The sequence below is a fragment of the Sturnus vulgaris genome, chromosome 2, assembly GCF_052056855.1.
Source record: "Sturnus vulgaris isolate bStuVul1 chromosome 2, bStuVul1.hap1, whole genome shotgun sequence".
In the NCBI taxonomy this organism is placed as follows: Eukaryota; Metazoa; Chordata; class Aves; order Passeriformes; family Sturnidae; genus Sturnus; species Sturnus vulgaris.
Window position 1 is genome coordinate 84,845,009 of NC_142244.1, and position 16,723 is coordinate 84,861,731.

At 39.1% G+C, this 16,723-nt stretch overlaps 1 protein-coding gene across 3 annotated transcripts in view; it reads left to right on the forward strand.

Annotated features, from left to right (window-relative positions):
* DHRSX (dehydrogenase/reductase X-linked) overlaps positions 1–16,723 on the forward strand; it is a 200,460-nt gene that overhangs the window by 67,966 nt on the left and 115,771 nt on the right. For all 3 annotated transcript variants that reach the window (XR_015801604.1, XM_088159907.1, XM_014892100.2), the window contains one exon: positions 9,412–9,519. Coding sequence is in view for 2 of the 3 variants with exons in the window: in XM_088159907.1 (XP_088016033.1) it covers positions 9,412–9,519 (108 nt within the window). In the remaining variant the exon portion in view is untranslated. The remainder of the gene's footprint in view (positions 1–9,411; positions 9,520–16,723) is intronic.

Below are 16,723 nucleotides of genomic sequence, written 5' to 3' on the forward strand. Positions count from 1 at the left end.
AAAAGTTGTCTTTAAATGTCAAATGTTTGGTTAAAATGAAACTTTCCCTGTAGGGAAATAGCACCTGGAAATAGGGAATTGCACTTGGGAAGGCTTCTGTATGCTCGGGGTATGTCTGAGAGCAAGGACTTGAAATGGTTTCCTACATCCTGAGAGATGTAAAGCATTGTCAGCTGCAGCTGCATCTACTCGTTAGCTGTTTGGGAAATCTTGGAGCCTAGACAATCTTCAGTTCCTGGTAGAGAATGAAAAAATAATTCTAATGTCTCAAACTTTTGCAGGATGGGAAAATGCACTCTGCAGCCACTAGATTATGCAGAGCTATTTCCATTACCCTTATTTAAATCTCCTGGGATAAGCTCCTCTTTTTCATGTCTCATTTCACAACAGGAAAAAAGTATAATTGCAAGATGACATGACTTGAAGAGCATTGAGAAGTTTTACATAAAATGACATTGCCTAAGGTATTGCAGAATTACATTTGCCCAGAGGGAGGGAGTATGGGAGTAAGCATCAGTAAAGCTGTTCAAAAGATAATCAAATGCTTTCTCTTGATTTAAAGATATACCTGTATATAACTTCCCTATCTTTAGTGTGACTGAAGTAAAAGAGAAGAAAGCCAAAGAGTAAGACTTAATAGGTAAATATATAAAAGTAATTAAAGATAAGCAGAGCAGAGAATACAAATGGAAAAATCTCCTTCTCTATTCTTGTGATAGTATTTTCCCATGTAAAAAATGATATGGGTAAATGGAGCCTTTAAATATATGCATATGTAGGGAAGATTAGTTTCTTCTTGGAGCTAGCATCATGTTTCTTCTGATATTTTTAACAAATCCAGTAATCTTTCATGTGCAGGCTGTCTCTGTTCAGTATAGTGTAAGGAATTAGTGGGATTTCTTCATATTATTGCAACAACCATTCTGCCCTTATTTCACAAAACCCAACGCTGTATTTTTGTGAAGTGCCTTTTGTGACTGAGGCTGGGACTGCTCTCATATGGATCACTGTCACTGAGCTGAGTTAGTGCTGTGCCTTGCCAGTGGCAGTGCTGTCCCCATGCCTCTGCTGTCCAGCCTCACAGCAGCAGAGCCCTCCCTTCCCAGAGAAGGCAATGTTTCGTGGCCTCATCCAAGGGCCCAGCTGGCATCTGTCCCAACACAAAATGATTGCACAGTGGAGCAAAACATGCCATGTGTGGTGTAATGCCAGTGGGGAGTCAGGTGCCAGATATTTTTGCACAAGTTTGTCAAATGTACTTTCAGCCTTTATCTGAAATAATCCTTAAGCTAGTGTTTCTCCAGAAAAACAAACAAACAAACAAACAAACAAACAAACAAACAAACAAACAAACACTGGCTTAAGCCAGGAATAGCAAGAATACCTATGACAAGGACTAGTGTGTGATGGCAGAAGTTGCTTGATGTCTGTTGGGAACTTGTAGAGCCATAATTTCACTAATATAATTTGTACTTGTAGATGTAAGCAACTTTTCCATCTCTTGATTCCTTCTCTATCACCCCGTGCCCCTCCCAGGGATCAAATGCTCTCCCTTTCCTACACATTCTGTTCAGAACATTACTCCCAAGAGCAGACTGTGGGCAAACTTGGATTCCTGATTAATTTTTCAGCAGATTTTAATGCTGCACTGTGGTATTTTCCATCTGACTGTTTTGTATAATGGTGTGTTCAATCTATCTATCTGGCACTCATAAAAAAAAAAAAAAATCAAATATCTTCTCTTCAGTTGAATTTTGGCAAAAGGAACAAAGTACTCAGGAATGGAAAATGTGGCCAGAAGTGAGATTCAGGACTCAGGAACTGTACCCTCTCATCTACTTTTGCTTTCTTTTACCTGAGGGCAGCTCCATATTTGTTAGGATCAAATTTCCTAATATCTCTGTCGAAATCATCCTGAGCTTGCATTGTAAAAAGCTCAGATATATGCTTCATCAAACCATTTTTCAATGCAGCCTTATTTCCCATTGTCTGAGAGGAAGGCAATTCAGAAATGTCAAAAAAAACCCTCCCAAATTAAAAGTCCTCCTTAGTTTTCTCCATTCTCATCCTCCTCTTTCTTGGGGAAGAGGTGGCAACATCCAGCTTTTTTTCTGGTATGGTCAATGATCCTGATGCAGAAGATCTGCATAGGGTTTACTGGAGGAGGAGGTTCTTCACAGACAGAGTGAATAAATCATCATAAATCAGTTTGGAAAATTACTGTCTATGGCGTTTTTGAAAACTCCAACTATCTTTTTCTCCATGCAGCCCTTCTGCCAAGTCTAGCAGCATCACAGAGTCCAAGACTAACATTACTGAGCATCCTGCTTAACAAATAAAGCAAAAGCACTCAGGCTCCAGTCAAAGGTGTGTGAAAATGCATCTTTCCTTGGCTCTTGTAACCAGGTAGGGCTTCTTCACTTGCAAACACACCAGTCATATGCTCTGAGAGAGGGCACTGAAAATACAGGTGCAAGTGGAGAGGAAATATTTTTTGATTACTTTGGCAATGGCTGTAGTTTGCTTTTCTAGCAGTCTGTGTATCAGTGCCCCACCAAACCACGGTTGATTTGCATCTGTAAGTAGCAGTGCCAGTGTCCCCTCTGGGGTCCTCTTTTGGCCTTGAAGACGACATCATCATGCAGAGATTTATGATTCAGGTGTATTAAATTGCTTAGAGCTGTATCTCTTTCATCTAAATACCTGAAGGTGGGGGGAAAGTGAAGAGAGGGGAAAGGGGAACAAAGCACTTGAAAATGACGTCATCTTGACCAAAAAAACTTTTTCTTGTGTCTTATTTGAAAGTAAGCTTCCTTCTGCTTCCCTTTCCACACCCTGCTTTCCACACACTCTTCTCCCTTTATCTGCATTTATGCTGTCTTTCCAAGAATCACTAGAAGAAATGAAGATAGGTATGTCATGCAAATGAAATATTTAGTGTAGTTTTCCACTTGCCTTCCACTGTTGATAGAGAGATCTCTTTCCACAGGTCTTGTATTTTTGAGTGCCAAAAACTATTGCTCTGAACAGCTGCCTTATTTAGGATATTGTCATTTTTCTTTAGTAATATTTCTTTCAGGATTGGAATGCTGGCATCATAACTTTTGTCTTACTACTGCACCAGTTTATCTTACATTTTTTCTAATATGTGGGGGCTTTTTCATTAGTTAGGTCTTGCTGTGGGTAGTCATGCTCCAAACTTGTGATATTGGACTCTAATAATACCTGTTGCTCTCTAATATCCCCCAAGGCTCCACAGTGTGATCATGGGTTAAAAAAACAAGAGGAAAATGAGCCATTCTGCTCATTTATAGTATAACTTTCACATATGTTAAATGAGATATCTAGGAACAAGTCCTGTAATGGATTTTGGGAGTTGTATCTCAGCCTTCTGTGAAGAGCTTGTCATCTTGCCTGCAAATGTTATCACTTCATCCCTATAAACAAGCTGACATGCTTATCAAAAAGCTAAACAAATGTTATAAATTTAAAGCAGCCTTAAGTTTGTGGGGTTTTTTGGGTTTTTTTGTTTGTTTTTTTTTCCAAGTTGTTTTCATTGGCAATTAAAAAAAAAAAATCATTAGTCTGGCTCAGCAGATGTTTGCTGCTAACTCTGAAGAAATGTCACTTGTTCCCGTGCTGACAGTGTCAGGAAGGGATGAGTAAACACATTATCTCCTTAGCTGGCTGAGCACTCTGCCTCTCTAGTTGGCGTATCTGCCAACTCTTCTGCTTTGGTGTCACTTGCTGTCTTGCTGTACTTTGGCCATTTGTCCAGGCTTTCTGGATATGTGGTGCCTTGGTTGGGTTCCCAGGTGTTCAGGCAGCCCAGACAAATTGCTGCTGTGTTGTGGAAATGTCCACTTCATGGGGCGCAGGCTATGTGTGCATTCCCCTGCAATACAGGGATGGAACTTCTGTGAGTTTCCAGAACTGGTGAGTGTGAGCTGTTGTTTGTTGTTTCATTGGCATGCAGCATTTCAGGCTCTGTGTGTGCCTTGTGCATGGGTTAAACAAGAAACTTAGTCTTGTGTGTGCCAGGGGTTTTGCTGTGGTTTTGTGAGCCGTTGTTACCAGTTGTATTCCCGTCAGTGGCTGCGTGGGAGCCTTATTAAATTAGGTCTTCCCCTGTTTGCTGAAATTCTTACAGCCATCTGACTGCTGCTGTTCCATTAATAGCACCTTGAGATACCTGTGAGTTTGTAGGGCAAGGGACACATTTCCATGGATTGGTTTCTCCTGCTGTTCTGGTTCTTCAACACCTTTCTCTTCCCATGAGTAACTCCAGCGCCAGCCTCTCTCCGATACCTCCATTTCCTCATGGTTCTTAAAAGCTGGGAGGCTTGTCACCTATCTGATGCCAAACTCCAGTTGTACTTGGAAACAGATGCTGTCCCTGGACAGATAAGTCTCCCTTACACAATGCATCCAGCCATTTGAGGTATGTTAGATCTGTTGGATCTGTTGGATCTGTTGGATCTGTTGGATCTGTTGGCCGTGTGCCTGAGGATCCCCATGTGCTCATGGCACTTGTTCATCAGCAGAAGGGCCAATGGCCTCAGCTTCTGAAACCAGCAGGATACCTTTGCACAGAAGGACTAGTTGGGCTGGTTGCCACCTACCTGGTTTCCAGCCTTAAAGGCCTTCAATCTTGATTGCATGTTGATGTTCATTAGGAAAGTGATTGGAAGCAGCAGTGGCAGAAGAGATTTTGGTATGCAAATTTGGGAAGACAATTTACATTTGAAAAATCATCTGCACAAGCTTATGACAGGCTTGAGGCACACACAGTTTGTCTGGCTTAACTGTCAGGATTTGAGTACCTAAATTGTCTTCTGTTAGGATAGTCCTAGAATGACATTTGAATCCAGACCCTGTTTTCCTGGTTTCTGCCAAACCAGAATTTTACGGAGATGTTTCTGTAAGGCACACAAAACAGGCTATTGCTAAAAGCTGCATGGGTTCCCCAGCAGTTTACTGATTGCCTCTCAGAGTGGAAAATGAATCAGTTTTCTACATCTGCTTAATGGCTATAATCTCAACATCACCACAGCATAAATCAGGGAAAAAGAGTCGGAATATTTTGCAATAGGAAAAAAATACTCAATAATTCTGTGGTACACTGAGCTATATGATTTCTTTAATTCATCTAGAAGAATTCAATTGTGACTTTTCCTGTGGTGTTAGACAAGGATTGGAAATTACAGTTTGCCCTCTTTCTCACTCAGTGTTGCTATACTGGAATGGCTCCAAACTTGGATTTTGTTATTCAGTCATGAAACTAAATATTCATTGTTGGTTCTTTTCATTTTTTTCTATCTGTGCTTCTGCCAGTTACCTTCAGGCCTAATATTTGCATGTAAATTATTCAGTTATAGGAGGAATAAAAAAAACCCCCAAAACTGTTGGGATTTGTCTGTAGAGATCTCTCCAGCACAAATACCATCAAAGTTCCTGTACTATGTGGCCAGCTCAGGAGAGTCCCAGCATGGCACCTCGCAGGTGGACACTGACCAACTTTTTGGTTGCCTTCTGCTGTGTTCAGGTCTTGCCTGATAACTATTGGTGGCTGATTCAGATAATCTAAATTCTACCCTTGGCCTTCAGTGTCTTAAAAAGAAGGTAAATGAGGAAATTAATATAAAGAAATTATATTTTTATGTCCACATGACCCATAATGTGCCACAATGCAGATGCTGGATTAGTAGGGTAGCAAATGGAATTTTGTAAAAATTTGATGCAATTTTCTTTAAATAAACTTCTGATATTTTTTCTTCCTTTTTCCCTTGGCTTCAAGTACAATGTGCTGTAAAGATTTCAGAATACCAAAGCAAGCTACTTTCAAGGGAAGCTCTTCTTCTGAGGTTTGCATTGTCTGTGTTTGCACGGTTTTCTGCAAAAAAAAGGAGAGAAAGTTTATTGCTTTTGTTTTGGGTTGGCTGCTTCAATGACTCTTATCCCTGCCCCAGAGCTGAGATTTTGCTGGCAGGAACTGGTCATTGATATGGGTCTGCAGACTGTCTCGTTTCTCTATGGTCTTGGCAGCCCTGTTTTAGAGTCTCTTGAAAATTAGTATTTTTTAAAAATTACAGAATTGCCTTACATTCTTTATAGTACTGAATTTGTGTGAGGATGTTTCTGTACAAGGAATTTATTTCTGATTAAGGAGAAGTATATTTCAAAGGAAAAAAATTATTTTTAAGTTGCTTCATATCAGGACATAATAAATCTGCCTTATTTTTCTGTTTTAGGGTACTCCACTTGCAAAGTAAACAGGCTTATGTCATCCAAATACATTGGAATGCAGGCAGAACCTGCAGCTTGAGAGAAGCTTCTCTCAGACACTGGTGTGATAAAGGAGCACCTAAGGACTGCAGGCTGGTTTCTTTGAACACAACGGGAAATTAACAGCTGCTGCTTGGTCAGGGGATTTCATTAGCACAGAGCTGTACTGTTCTCATGTCCCACAGAGATATCACTGGCATTATGCCTCTGAACTTGAGATCAGTATCTACCTCCTTACCAGGAGCAGAGCGAAAGAGAGACCTGGGGTGTTTGAAATGAGATGCAAGAAATGCCAGAGGGAACCTCTCTGGGCACTGCAGAGCTGGTGGGTCTCCCCTGCCTCCTGCCTGGGGGGCTGCAAGGCTCCAGCTGCACTCAGCTCAACCTCTCACACAAAATAAACCAGTATCTGCTGAAAACCAGGCTGAGCCCAGGTCTGCTTTGAAAATTTCATGCCGAGTGTCATCATAGAAGTGGTGTTTTAACACTGAAAGTTGTGTGTACTGTGAACTCCACATGAGACTGGGGTTCTAGAGGAAGCAGGGCACTGCCTTTCACTAGAGTTACCTCTGGCTCACACACAGAGCCTGTATTTGATTTTGACCATTTTTGCTGACATAATTACTAGTTCTGTCTCATTTAAATGAAGATTCATCTTACATTAAGATATTTGACTTGGTGGAAACTGTACATATTTTTAAAATTAATAACAATTAAGTATTAATTGAAGAGTTTTTTTTCCTTCCTGTTCCCCTCCCCAGTGTATTTCAGTTTTTCTCTTTGCATTACCCATTTGACTGAAATGAGTGGATAGCCTGAGTTGTGCCATGCAGTGTTGTGTCTATTCAAAACCATGCCCTGGGAAAGCTGTATACTGTTCCTCTTGAAAATAAAACAGATAATGACCACTTATCTGTGTGTCTGCAACCCTCATTTCTCCCTCTCTGCTTTCTTAGGTCCTTGGAGCTAGCGGCTACAAGCAGACCTCTTTTAAACCTCTCTGTGATATAGGATCTCACAGAATACATTTTTACAGAGGAGTCTTTAAGTGACCATTAAGACCAAAAAATTGTCCTTTTCTTTGCAGCCATCATGGACAAGATAGGACTGGACATCTTCTTTCATCTGATAAATCCTGTCCTCTGCTAAGAACCACTTTATCACAGTGATACCTGTTATCACTTTGCTCTTCTGACTTTCCATTTTTACTTCGTGTCATTGCCTCTTCCCCAGTCCTGACTTCTTTTTTTCCTTTTCTTTCATTAATTTTCTTCTAAGTGAATTTTGCATTAAATGTCACTTCTTATTCAATAGGTAGGTATAGTGGTGCAGTGATGGAAATGAGTGACAGCAGCTCATGAAACATGTGAAATCCAAATGTCAGGTGAGAGGCCAGGAAGCAAGGGAGGCATGGGGAGGCAGAAGAAGAAGAGAAGGTACTCAGGCCCAAAAGAATGTAATTTCTCTTGACAAGATTTGGATCTGTGGGTATTTTGTTTAGAGTTTGTGATTAGAATTATTTTTGTTGGAAATTGCAGGGCTGCTTACAACTAAATTGAAGCCCCTTAAGAAAGCTCCTGGGGAAGTTTTACTTAGCTTGCATTATATATATCAGGATACCTATGTGCATGCATATCACTGTAATTGGAGTTAACCTTCAAAGAACTGCAAACAGTTCCTTTTCTTCATGGATACGAAGAACCAAGTTGTTACCTGAAGAGAACAGAAATTCATGTTGAATCATGATGGAAAGAACTGTGTTTTAAAAAAGATGAAATGTGGATCCTTTTTGAAGCTGATGTGAAGAAAGAAGCTTGTATCAGTGCTAGTCCTGTGTTTCATAACTATGTAAAATATGAGTTGGTGTTGTACAACAAAGCAATCCCCTAAAAACCTAGAAATCAAAATAGAAAGTCCTTTGATAGATGAAAGTTGGCATCTTTTTAACATTTGTTATCTATAGCTTTGCCTACAGACACTGCACCACAGCAAAACAAAGTATTCAGTCCCGTTTTTTTCTGTGCAAATACTTCACGACTTCTACTCCAAAGCAAATTAGAAATTCACCTTGGTCACCTAAGGACTATGTGGTGCTTCACATGAAATATTCTCCACCCAAAAAGATTATAGTTGATATTAGACCTAATTCGCACCTTTCCCAAGCAATTAAATTCTAATACCTTTTCTCTGCTTTGGCTGCAGGACCCCGTGCATGGTGAGGGGATGTGCTGTGCAACCTGCACCCAGTGTGAGAGCTCATAGCTGGAATGCCAGCTGCTCTGCAAGGGCCATCTCAGATGCTCCTTGGCTCACCTGGAGGCTGAGGGCTGCCTGGGGATGCAGGAGACACGGGCTGTGTCTAAGCCACCCCTCTAGCAGGGGGAGTTTGGGAGCATTCCCTGCCTGCCAGGCTGTGTGTGGGTCAAGGAGCACTTGGAGTGGAGGCAGAGTGAGGCTGACAGTGGGAATTGGGGATGCTGGCTTCTGTGGGAGAGGGCTGGTGTGGATGGGAAAAGCAGGTGGGGGCTTTCATGCGAGAAAATTGCTTCCTCCTTCCTTTGGGGCTCAGGGCCTTGTGATGTTCAGGAGGGAGAGTGCTCAGCTTTGCAGGGGAATTAGTTCACCTGGTGTACTTTTGATGGCTCACCTTTGGCTGAGACTTTTCCTCCATTTTACTGGCAGAGTCTGATCTTTTGTCATTCAAGAATTTTTCAGGGTATCATGCTGCCAATTGAAATTTTTTCCCCTGTACACGTAGAGTAAGCCATCCCTGAGCTGACGTAACTGCTGCCACCTTGCTCAGTAACAAAGTTATGGTGGAAATTTTAAAGGTCAGATGACTGCAGGATGATGAAATGCATGCAAATAAAAATGAGAAAATTTCTGAAGTGGGTGTTTGCCTTTCGTGTCGTCAACCTCAGTCTTTCCTGTTAATACTGGAAAATTATAGTGCAGTAAATAATGGTGGATGTTCCTTAGTTTTTATTTCCTTACAGTTTGCTCCTGAGATTGATTACTGGCCTGGCTTGAGTGGTCTATTAAGTAACACTTTAAAATGCCTCTGAACTTCTTAATTGTGTTACTATTGTGAACTAACCTTGTGTTGTTTCTTTTTTTCTCATATAGTTTTCCCTACACAAAATGGAAAGGTTGCTATAGTGACTGGAGGCACTAAAGGAATTGGTTACCAAACTGTGAAGCATTTGGCAAGACTTGGCATGCATGTGATAATAGGTAAAGTCATTATATTTTTAATACACTTTTTGTTTCATAAAGTCTTTTTTTTTTTTTTTTTTTCTTTCAAGTTGTCTTTTCTTTCCAGCATAAGTAAGAATATGTCAGGGGACTATAGGAGAATGTTTTGCTAGCATTCAGCCAAATGAAGATTGATTTATGCTTTGTTTTGCGAGATCTAAAAAAAAATGGTGGATGGGATTTTTTCTGTAGAACTTGGAAGAGCTGTACTACTTTAGATAAGAAATAAACAATAAAATACCTTAAAAATATAAATATTACAAAAAATTTTAGTTCTTTGTTACTGGGGATGGATTATGCATCAGCTTTAGGGTGTACATGTTCATTAAGAGGAAAACAAATTCAAGACTTGAAGGAATATTACAGTGTTTAGTGGGGGATGACCTGTGTTATAAGGGCAGAGGGAACCCTTATAACTTCATCCATGTAAAAATTGCACATGTACTTCTCAGTTTGTCACTGTAAGAAGCCTCTGTAGGCAAGACAAGGAAATAAATACTTAGAGATTCAGTTGTGTCAGTCTGAGATGGACTGGGCAATTCACCTTCTGGAGGTGCCTGTTTCTCTCCATTGATAGTGAAGAGTTGATACAGTGACAAATGTCAGAACGAGACATTTGAAGTTAGGTGAATTTCTCCACGAACTCAAAAACTGTCCTGTGTGCACCATTTCTTCTTTCTACTACAGACACTGTTTAGGAGACATCCTATTTTTCAAAGCTTTCTCTAGTACATATATAAATTTATGCACTAATATGTCTACTCAATCAGAATGTAACGTAATGAATGCTTACATGTTTAAAGTGCTATATTTTCTCACTTCATCTTTCCATAACTAGATTTTTATCTAAACCACTGTAACTTTTATTCCATAGAGTCACTGGAGATTGCTGTTTCATTGGACACTACCAGGCTGGTGTTGCCATTTTGTTCAAGTTTTATATAGAATTTGCTCTCTCTAAGGTTTTGTACACATATCAAATCCACTCCAAACAACTGACGAGAGCATAGTAGCCATGTACTTCTAGTGTAGTGCAGTCAGTAACATTAATGGAGTTGTCCTGGAATCATACAGGTATAATGTGGAACACCACTTACTCATACATGTTTTAATAGATGTGTCAAACCCAAGCATTTACAAAATGCAGGTAGATGCTGCTTTATGTAGCTAAATGCTAGATGTTGCTAATGTAGCTAGATGTAGCTAATGATGTCAGCATTAATATTTCACTAAAATTGCTTTTCATCTTTAAGATGGACTGCAAAAGTATATTCAGTGGGAAAACAAAAAGAGCAATTTTCTTCTCTTTGCATAGGGTCATGGAAGCACAGAACATTCTTTATTTTTTTTTTTTTTTAAGATTTATATTGTATCACTTAAAGTTTGGGATAATCCACGTAACAAAATTCAGTGTGAGAGTTTTGGGAATGGGAAGATGAGATTTAGATGAAGAATCTCTAAATAAGCTGAATTCTTTCAACTCACAATGACTCCCTCATAAATCTCATTCACTCACACTCTCATAAGAATCAAGATGTGAGAGAGCTCATGTGATCTTGTGAGCATCACCTGAGTATGGAAAAAGGTCATGCTAGCTGCTGAGTCCTTATCCTGTCTCTGTAGTTCTTGTTCAGAAATGGCAGGCTAGTTCATGGTCAGATCTGCCACAGAGGTTGTGCAGTCTCCTTCTCTGGACGTATTAACAATTTGTCTGAATGTGACCTGTGTTACTTGCTCTAGGTGAAACTGTGTTAGCAGGGGGATTGGACAGAGCTCCTTCCAACCACAACCATTCTGTGATCTTTTATATTGCTCAGCAGCTCTCAGTGCATTTTTTCTTATCTGCAATATATAGGCTCTGTTTATAGCCTATTTTTAGGCTGGGCTAACAGGAAAAATAATGGTCTGGGTATTATTCTGTAACCTGGAGATGTTATCCTCCTGATGGCAGAATGCATGGTCGTCTCCTGCCAGTCTGTAGCCTTGACATGCACAGCACAGGAGCATCTGAAGTGTCCTCTAAACATATCTTTTGTCAATAAAAGGCATTCTTTTAACACTTTGCTCTTTCATTCACTCTACAATCTTACTATTGCATTACGAATCCCTACAAATGTAAATTAATGAAATTAATTATAGGAAGCATTTGATGAGTAAGTCTTCTAGCTGATTCACTTCTTCCAAGCAAACTGACCTAAACACTGAGCCCTGTGAGTCACAGCTATCTTCTTTGCCTGTGAAATTCTTCAGACCAAAGCAGCCCTGTCAGTAGAATGGATAGTCCCAGGCACTTTTCCAGCTGCAAGATCATAACAGCCTTAAAAGCACATTCAATGCAATGACCTTCCATCCTTGCTCCTAACTGTTGGGCCCAAGTGTCCAGAGCATGTTTGAAATATCTGCTGGCATATTAGCATGCATTAGCACATTCTGCTTCAGGCCACACAAGGCTCAAATAAGACAGCAAGTGTGCTCAAGCTTTCTCCTCTAGAAATGTTTTCGCCCTATGCCTGTATATGGACATGAACTTCCCTGAAAAAGGTGTGGATGTTAAATGAATTTGGGCTTGCAAGAGAGACTCACAGGTAGCTTGCAGTCAATCATGCTCAGTCACTGAATGCTTGTTTCCCATTATAGGCACTGTAGCAATAAGGGATGATATCCCTGCAGCAGGCAAATGAGTCAAGCCTGAATGTCTGATGTGAAAAATGATTCACCATTTGTGATGGATGTGATTTTGATTCAGTTTGACATTTTAAAGGAGTAAATATTTGAAGCAACCTACTTTTAAATCCAATCCACCAATGGAATGAGGAAAGCAAATAAGTAGAAACATGCTACCTTGTGGAACGTGAGTAGGCACTGTATGAAAAGGCAGTATGTTCACTCAGAGCTTTTACTGCAAGTGGTTTCATAGATCTTTTAAACCTTCTTCCTTTGCAGTCCCAGCACTGGTGCACAAGACTCCATTCCCCCACGGATGGTTTCCCTCTGCAGGTGCTGCTCACCCTGCCCTCAGCCTCTCCCTGGGAAAGAGGTTTTGAGGAATGCTGAAATGATGAAAATAATTTTCTGTTTGTTTGATAGATTTCATTGAGGCTTTCTGCCAGGCTGCTTTTCGTGGTAGCTTTACTCACAGTCAGCAGGGCTTTTACTTCATAAAAATCTCATGGCAGACAGCAAACTCCCGATAGGATGATGGTTGTGACGAATCTTCAGAATCAAGGCACTCAGGGAGTTCCTGCTCCCTCCTGTGTGATTTACTAGGTGATAAATAAAATTGCAATTTTGTTTTCAGAGAGAGAAGGTAAATGACACACTGTATTCAGTGGTGATTGATATTTGAGGTAGTGTTTTGTGTGCGCTTACAAATAAATACGCTCTTCACAATGAGGACACTGGAAATCAGGAAATCCTGGACATTTCAATGACCTCCCCTGGCTCAGGGCATAAAACCCAGTAGGCTCAGCTGTGGTTCAAGGTGTTTGCCACAGTTTTGTGAGTCTCAATTTAGACTGACAAAAAAGCATAACCTATTCACATTCCTTCCATCCTTGTTCAGAGCTATTTAATTTTGGGAGGATTGTATGCATGCATGTTAAAATTATTGACTCAAAAAAGGAGTGCCTCAATTTGATTTTTTTCCCCCCTCAGTACATTAATAAAAGAAGGCTGAGATAATGTGTGATAATATATAATATAGAAGTTTTAATAATTCTATCTGAAAATAGTGAATGAAAATCAGAAGATTTGCACCTTTACAGTGTTACATATAAGCTCCTTGGTATAAAACACCAGGTTCAGGACAATGTAATCAATCTTTAGTGTCTGAGTATATCAGTGTCACAGGTTTCTCAGACAGGATCACACTACCTCATTATATTTATATATGCATATATATTCAGGTGACTTATTTGAGCTCTGCAATTTTGGCTTGAGCCCTGCAATTTTGGCATAAATAAATGTACTTCCATCACCAGATTCAGCAGTTCTCTGTGACCTCAGTAAGCCCTGCAGGAGACCAAGCAAGAGATATTTCTGTCACCTCTTTCATTCCCATTAGTTTCCAATTTTCAGGCTGGGTTCTCTGCACCATGAATCAGACAATTGTTATATTGTATAATACTACAAAATGACTTTAAAGGGATAATTAAATCCTATGAAAATGGTGCAATTGTTCATTTTCAAAGACATTTTGATTTAATTTCAACTACTACTGAAAATTTCTATGGGTTACTTTGATAGTCTTTTTTAAAATATACATAGATCTATGAGATGCTTTGGTTATAATTTTTTTCTTGAAAACTATTTATCTTCCTAATTTCAGCCAGGTTTTGTTAGGCCTGAATGTGTTTCAAAGTTAGTCAGGAAGTGTGAAAATTTTACCAGCCTATAAAAAGTAGGTGATGATTTCTTTTTTTCTGTATGAGCGTGAAGGAAATGTATGCAGATTACTTTATAATTGTAATTCAGTTCAGGTTCTATCATATCAGTGCACTGTAATCAGGGTTATGAAAAATTCTGTTTACAGTACTGTTACTTATGCACCATACATGTGCACACAGCCACATGCAGTCTTCCAAATATGTACGAATTTTGTCAAACACTTTGTTTATGAATTAGTCCCTAATTTCTGTTGGAAGAATGTCATGTCTGTGCTTGTTTTAACATATGGTGCTTTCAACAAATAATTTTCTAGGAGGAGCACACAATGAAGAGAAAAGTCCTTCGAATTGCATCAAACTATTCAGGGTGATAAAGACCAGGGATGTGTGAAGAATTGCAGGAAGACCATAAGAAACTGAGTGTTAAAAGGCATGGGCAGTTCAATGTAGATCACTATGGACTTATAGACATGGGGAAAAATCTTAATGCCAGAAAAAGACATGATGAATTCTGTGCTGACCATCATCACTTTGGGAGTAGATCTCAGGACCAAAATAGATCATTCTATGAAATTCAGTGGTGCTTGACAGGGTACAAAAATCAAAACAAATATTAGAAATTTTTAAAAAATGAACAAGCTAAACAGACAATATGAGTTGATTCAACTGAATTAACCCTTTATGGGCCAGAACCTGAAATACTATGTTGTGTTCTGATCTGCCTATTTCAAAATGGTTTTGAAAGGTTTAGAAGAAAACAAGTTTTATTAGGGGGAAGGAAAGTCATCCTTATGAGGAGCAACCAAATGGGCTTGGAGTCTTCAATCTGTTCACTATCCCTGAAGTGTATAAAATGAGCAGCTAAAAAGATACAGAGCTTAAAATAGTATGGAGATTGTTACAAACTCAGTATAAATACAGTACTATATATAAAAAAGAAATTAAAACAGTCTAAAACAAGTCACTCTGATTAAAACCAAAATCCATCAGAAACGTAAAAGTATTTCTGGACTAGAATCTGCTGCATAGAACCTTAAATCATCCTTAGTAAAGGAGAAGTGTAAGGTGGAAAAATACAGGTGATGGGCAGTTTTGGAAAGAATATTGTGCATAGGCCAATGTTTTTTATATTGAAGAATAAGTTAGGCATTTAAAAAATATAGGGTTAAATACATGTTAATGAATTTTGGAAGAAGTTAGTGCATTTTTCTAGGTGTTTGTTTAATTTATTCATTAAGAATTTGTGCTTAATGCTTTGAAATATTCAACAACTTTGTGAATTAAATTAATCCTGGTTTTCAAAAGCTTTTGTTAAGATTCATGCCAAAAGATTTAAAGTGTCTGGCTTGTCTTGAGATAAAAGAAAAATCTCTCGTAGTTTAGTAATAGATTAGGAGGCAGAAAACAATATTGAGAAATAATTTATCAGCTTTGAGCTGGAGCAAAGATACTCATGGTCATATATACATAGATGTTCAGTACATTTATAAAAGATACATACAAAATACAGGGTGAAGAGTGAGATGATGTATTTTGTTTAAATATGTTTAAGATAGTCAAAATTATTTGACTATTGATAATTAAAGGTTATTAGTTTCTGACATGTAAGGAGAGGCTGAGAGAGCTGTATTTAGCCTGGAGAGGAGAGAAGGTTTAGGGGGATCTTTTCCAGTGTATAAGTCCCTAATGGGATAACGCCCCCCCCCTTATATATATATATATATATATTTTTTTTTTTTTTTTTTTTTTTTTTTTTGGTAGGTGGTCAAACACTGGCACAGGCTGCTGAGAGAGGTTGAGGAGTCTCCATCTCTGGAAATACCTGAAATCTGACTGGACATGGTCCTGGGCCACCAATTGTAGCAGAGGGTGGGACTGGGTAGCATCCAGAGATGCCTTGTGAAATCTTAACTACTATGAAGAATAGCAAATAGTCTCCCAATAGCGAATGACTGTGTTATGAAGGGATGGATAAATACAGAGTGTTAGTAAATGCAAATACGGAATATGAGAAAAACCAGCCACACCTATGTGTTTACAAGAATAGGACCTAAATTAACAACTACTCAAAGAGTTACATAAATATTGTGATTTACTGTTGAAAGCTCTATGTATAACATCATCGATATTTCATGCCAGTCATAAAAGCAAATAAAATTGTATTACTTAGCAGGAAAGCAGATGAAAACAGGACAGAAAGCGTCCCTCTTCCTTTATAGAAACCATTGGTTCATCCTGTTGTGCATACTCAAAAGGAGTCTGGTTGAACAGGAAAAAACTGGAGTGATGGTTAGGAGTACAGGACGGCTTTGTACAAGGTGGGGCACAGAACAAAGGCCCTTCTGCTTCCAAACAGATGACTGAGGTGTGGTATCATGCAGTTATGAATGGTGTAGAAAGTGAACAAGAAGTGGTCATTCCCTGTCTTACTGTACACAAAGTAGAGAGCATCCAACAAAATAAAAAAAAACCAACAACAAAACAACAACAAAACAAAGAAACTAGTGAAGTACAACATTTTGCATGTAATTAAGTGTGTCATTAAATCACGGAGCTGTCCCAGAACTCTTTGGCAGTCAAGTGCTTTAATGAACTGAAAATGCAATTAGGTGAAGTAGTGCAGGCCACGTTCACATGTGACCTTTGATTCAGGAAATCTCTGAAACTTCTTGCTTCTGGGAGGGTGTATTGGAAAAAATCACTCTTAGATCTATTGCTGTCATATCTTTTCCTTAAGCATCTGCTACAGGTTATTACTGGAAAAAGGGCACTTTTCTAGATGTATCTAGGGTTCGATA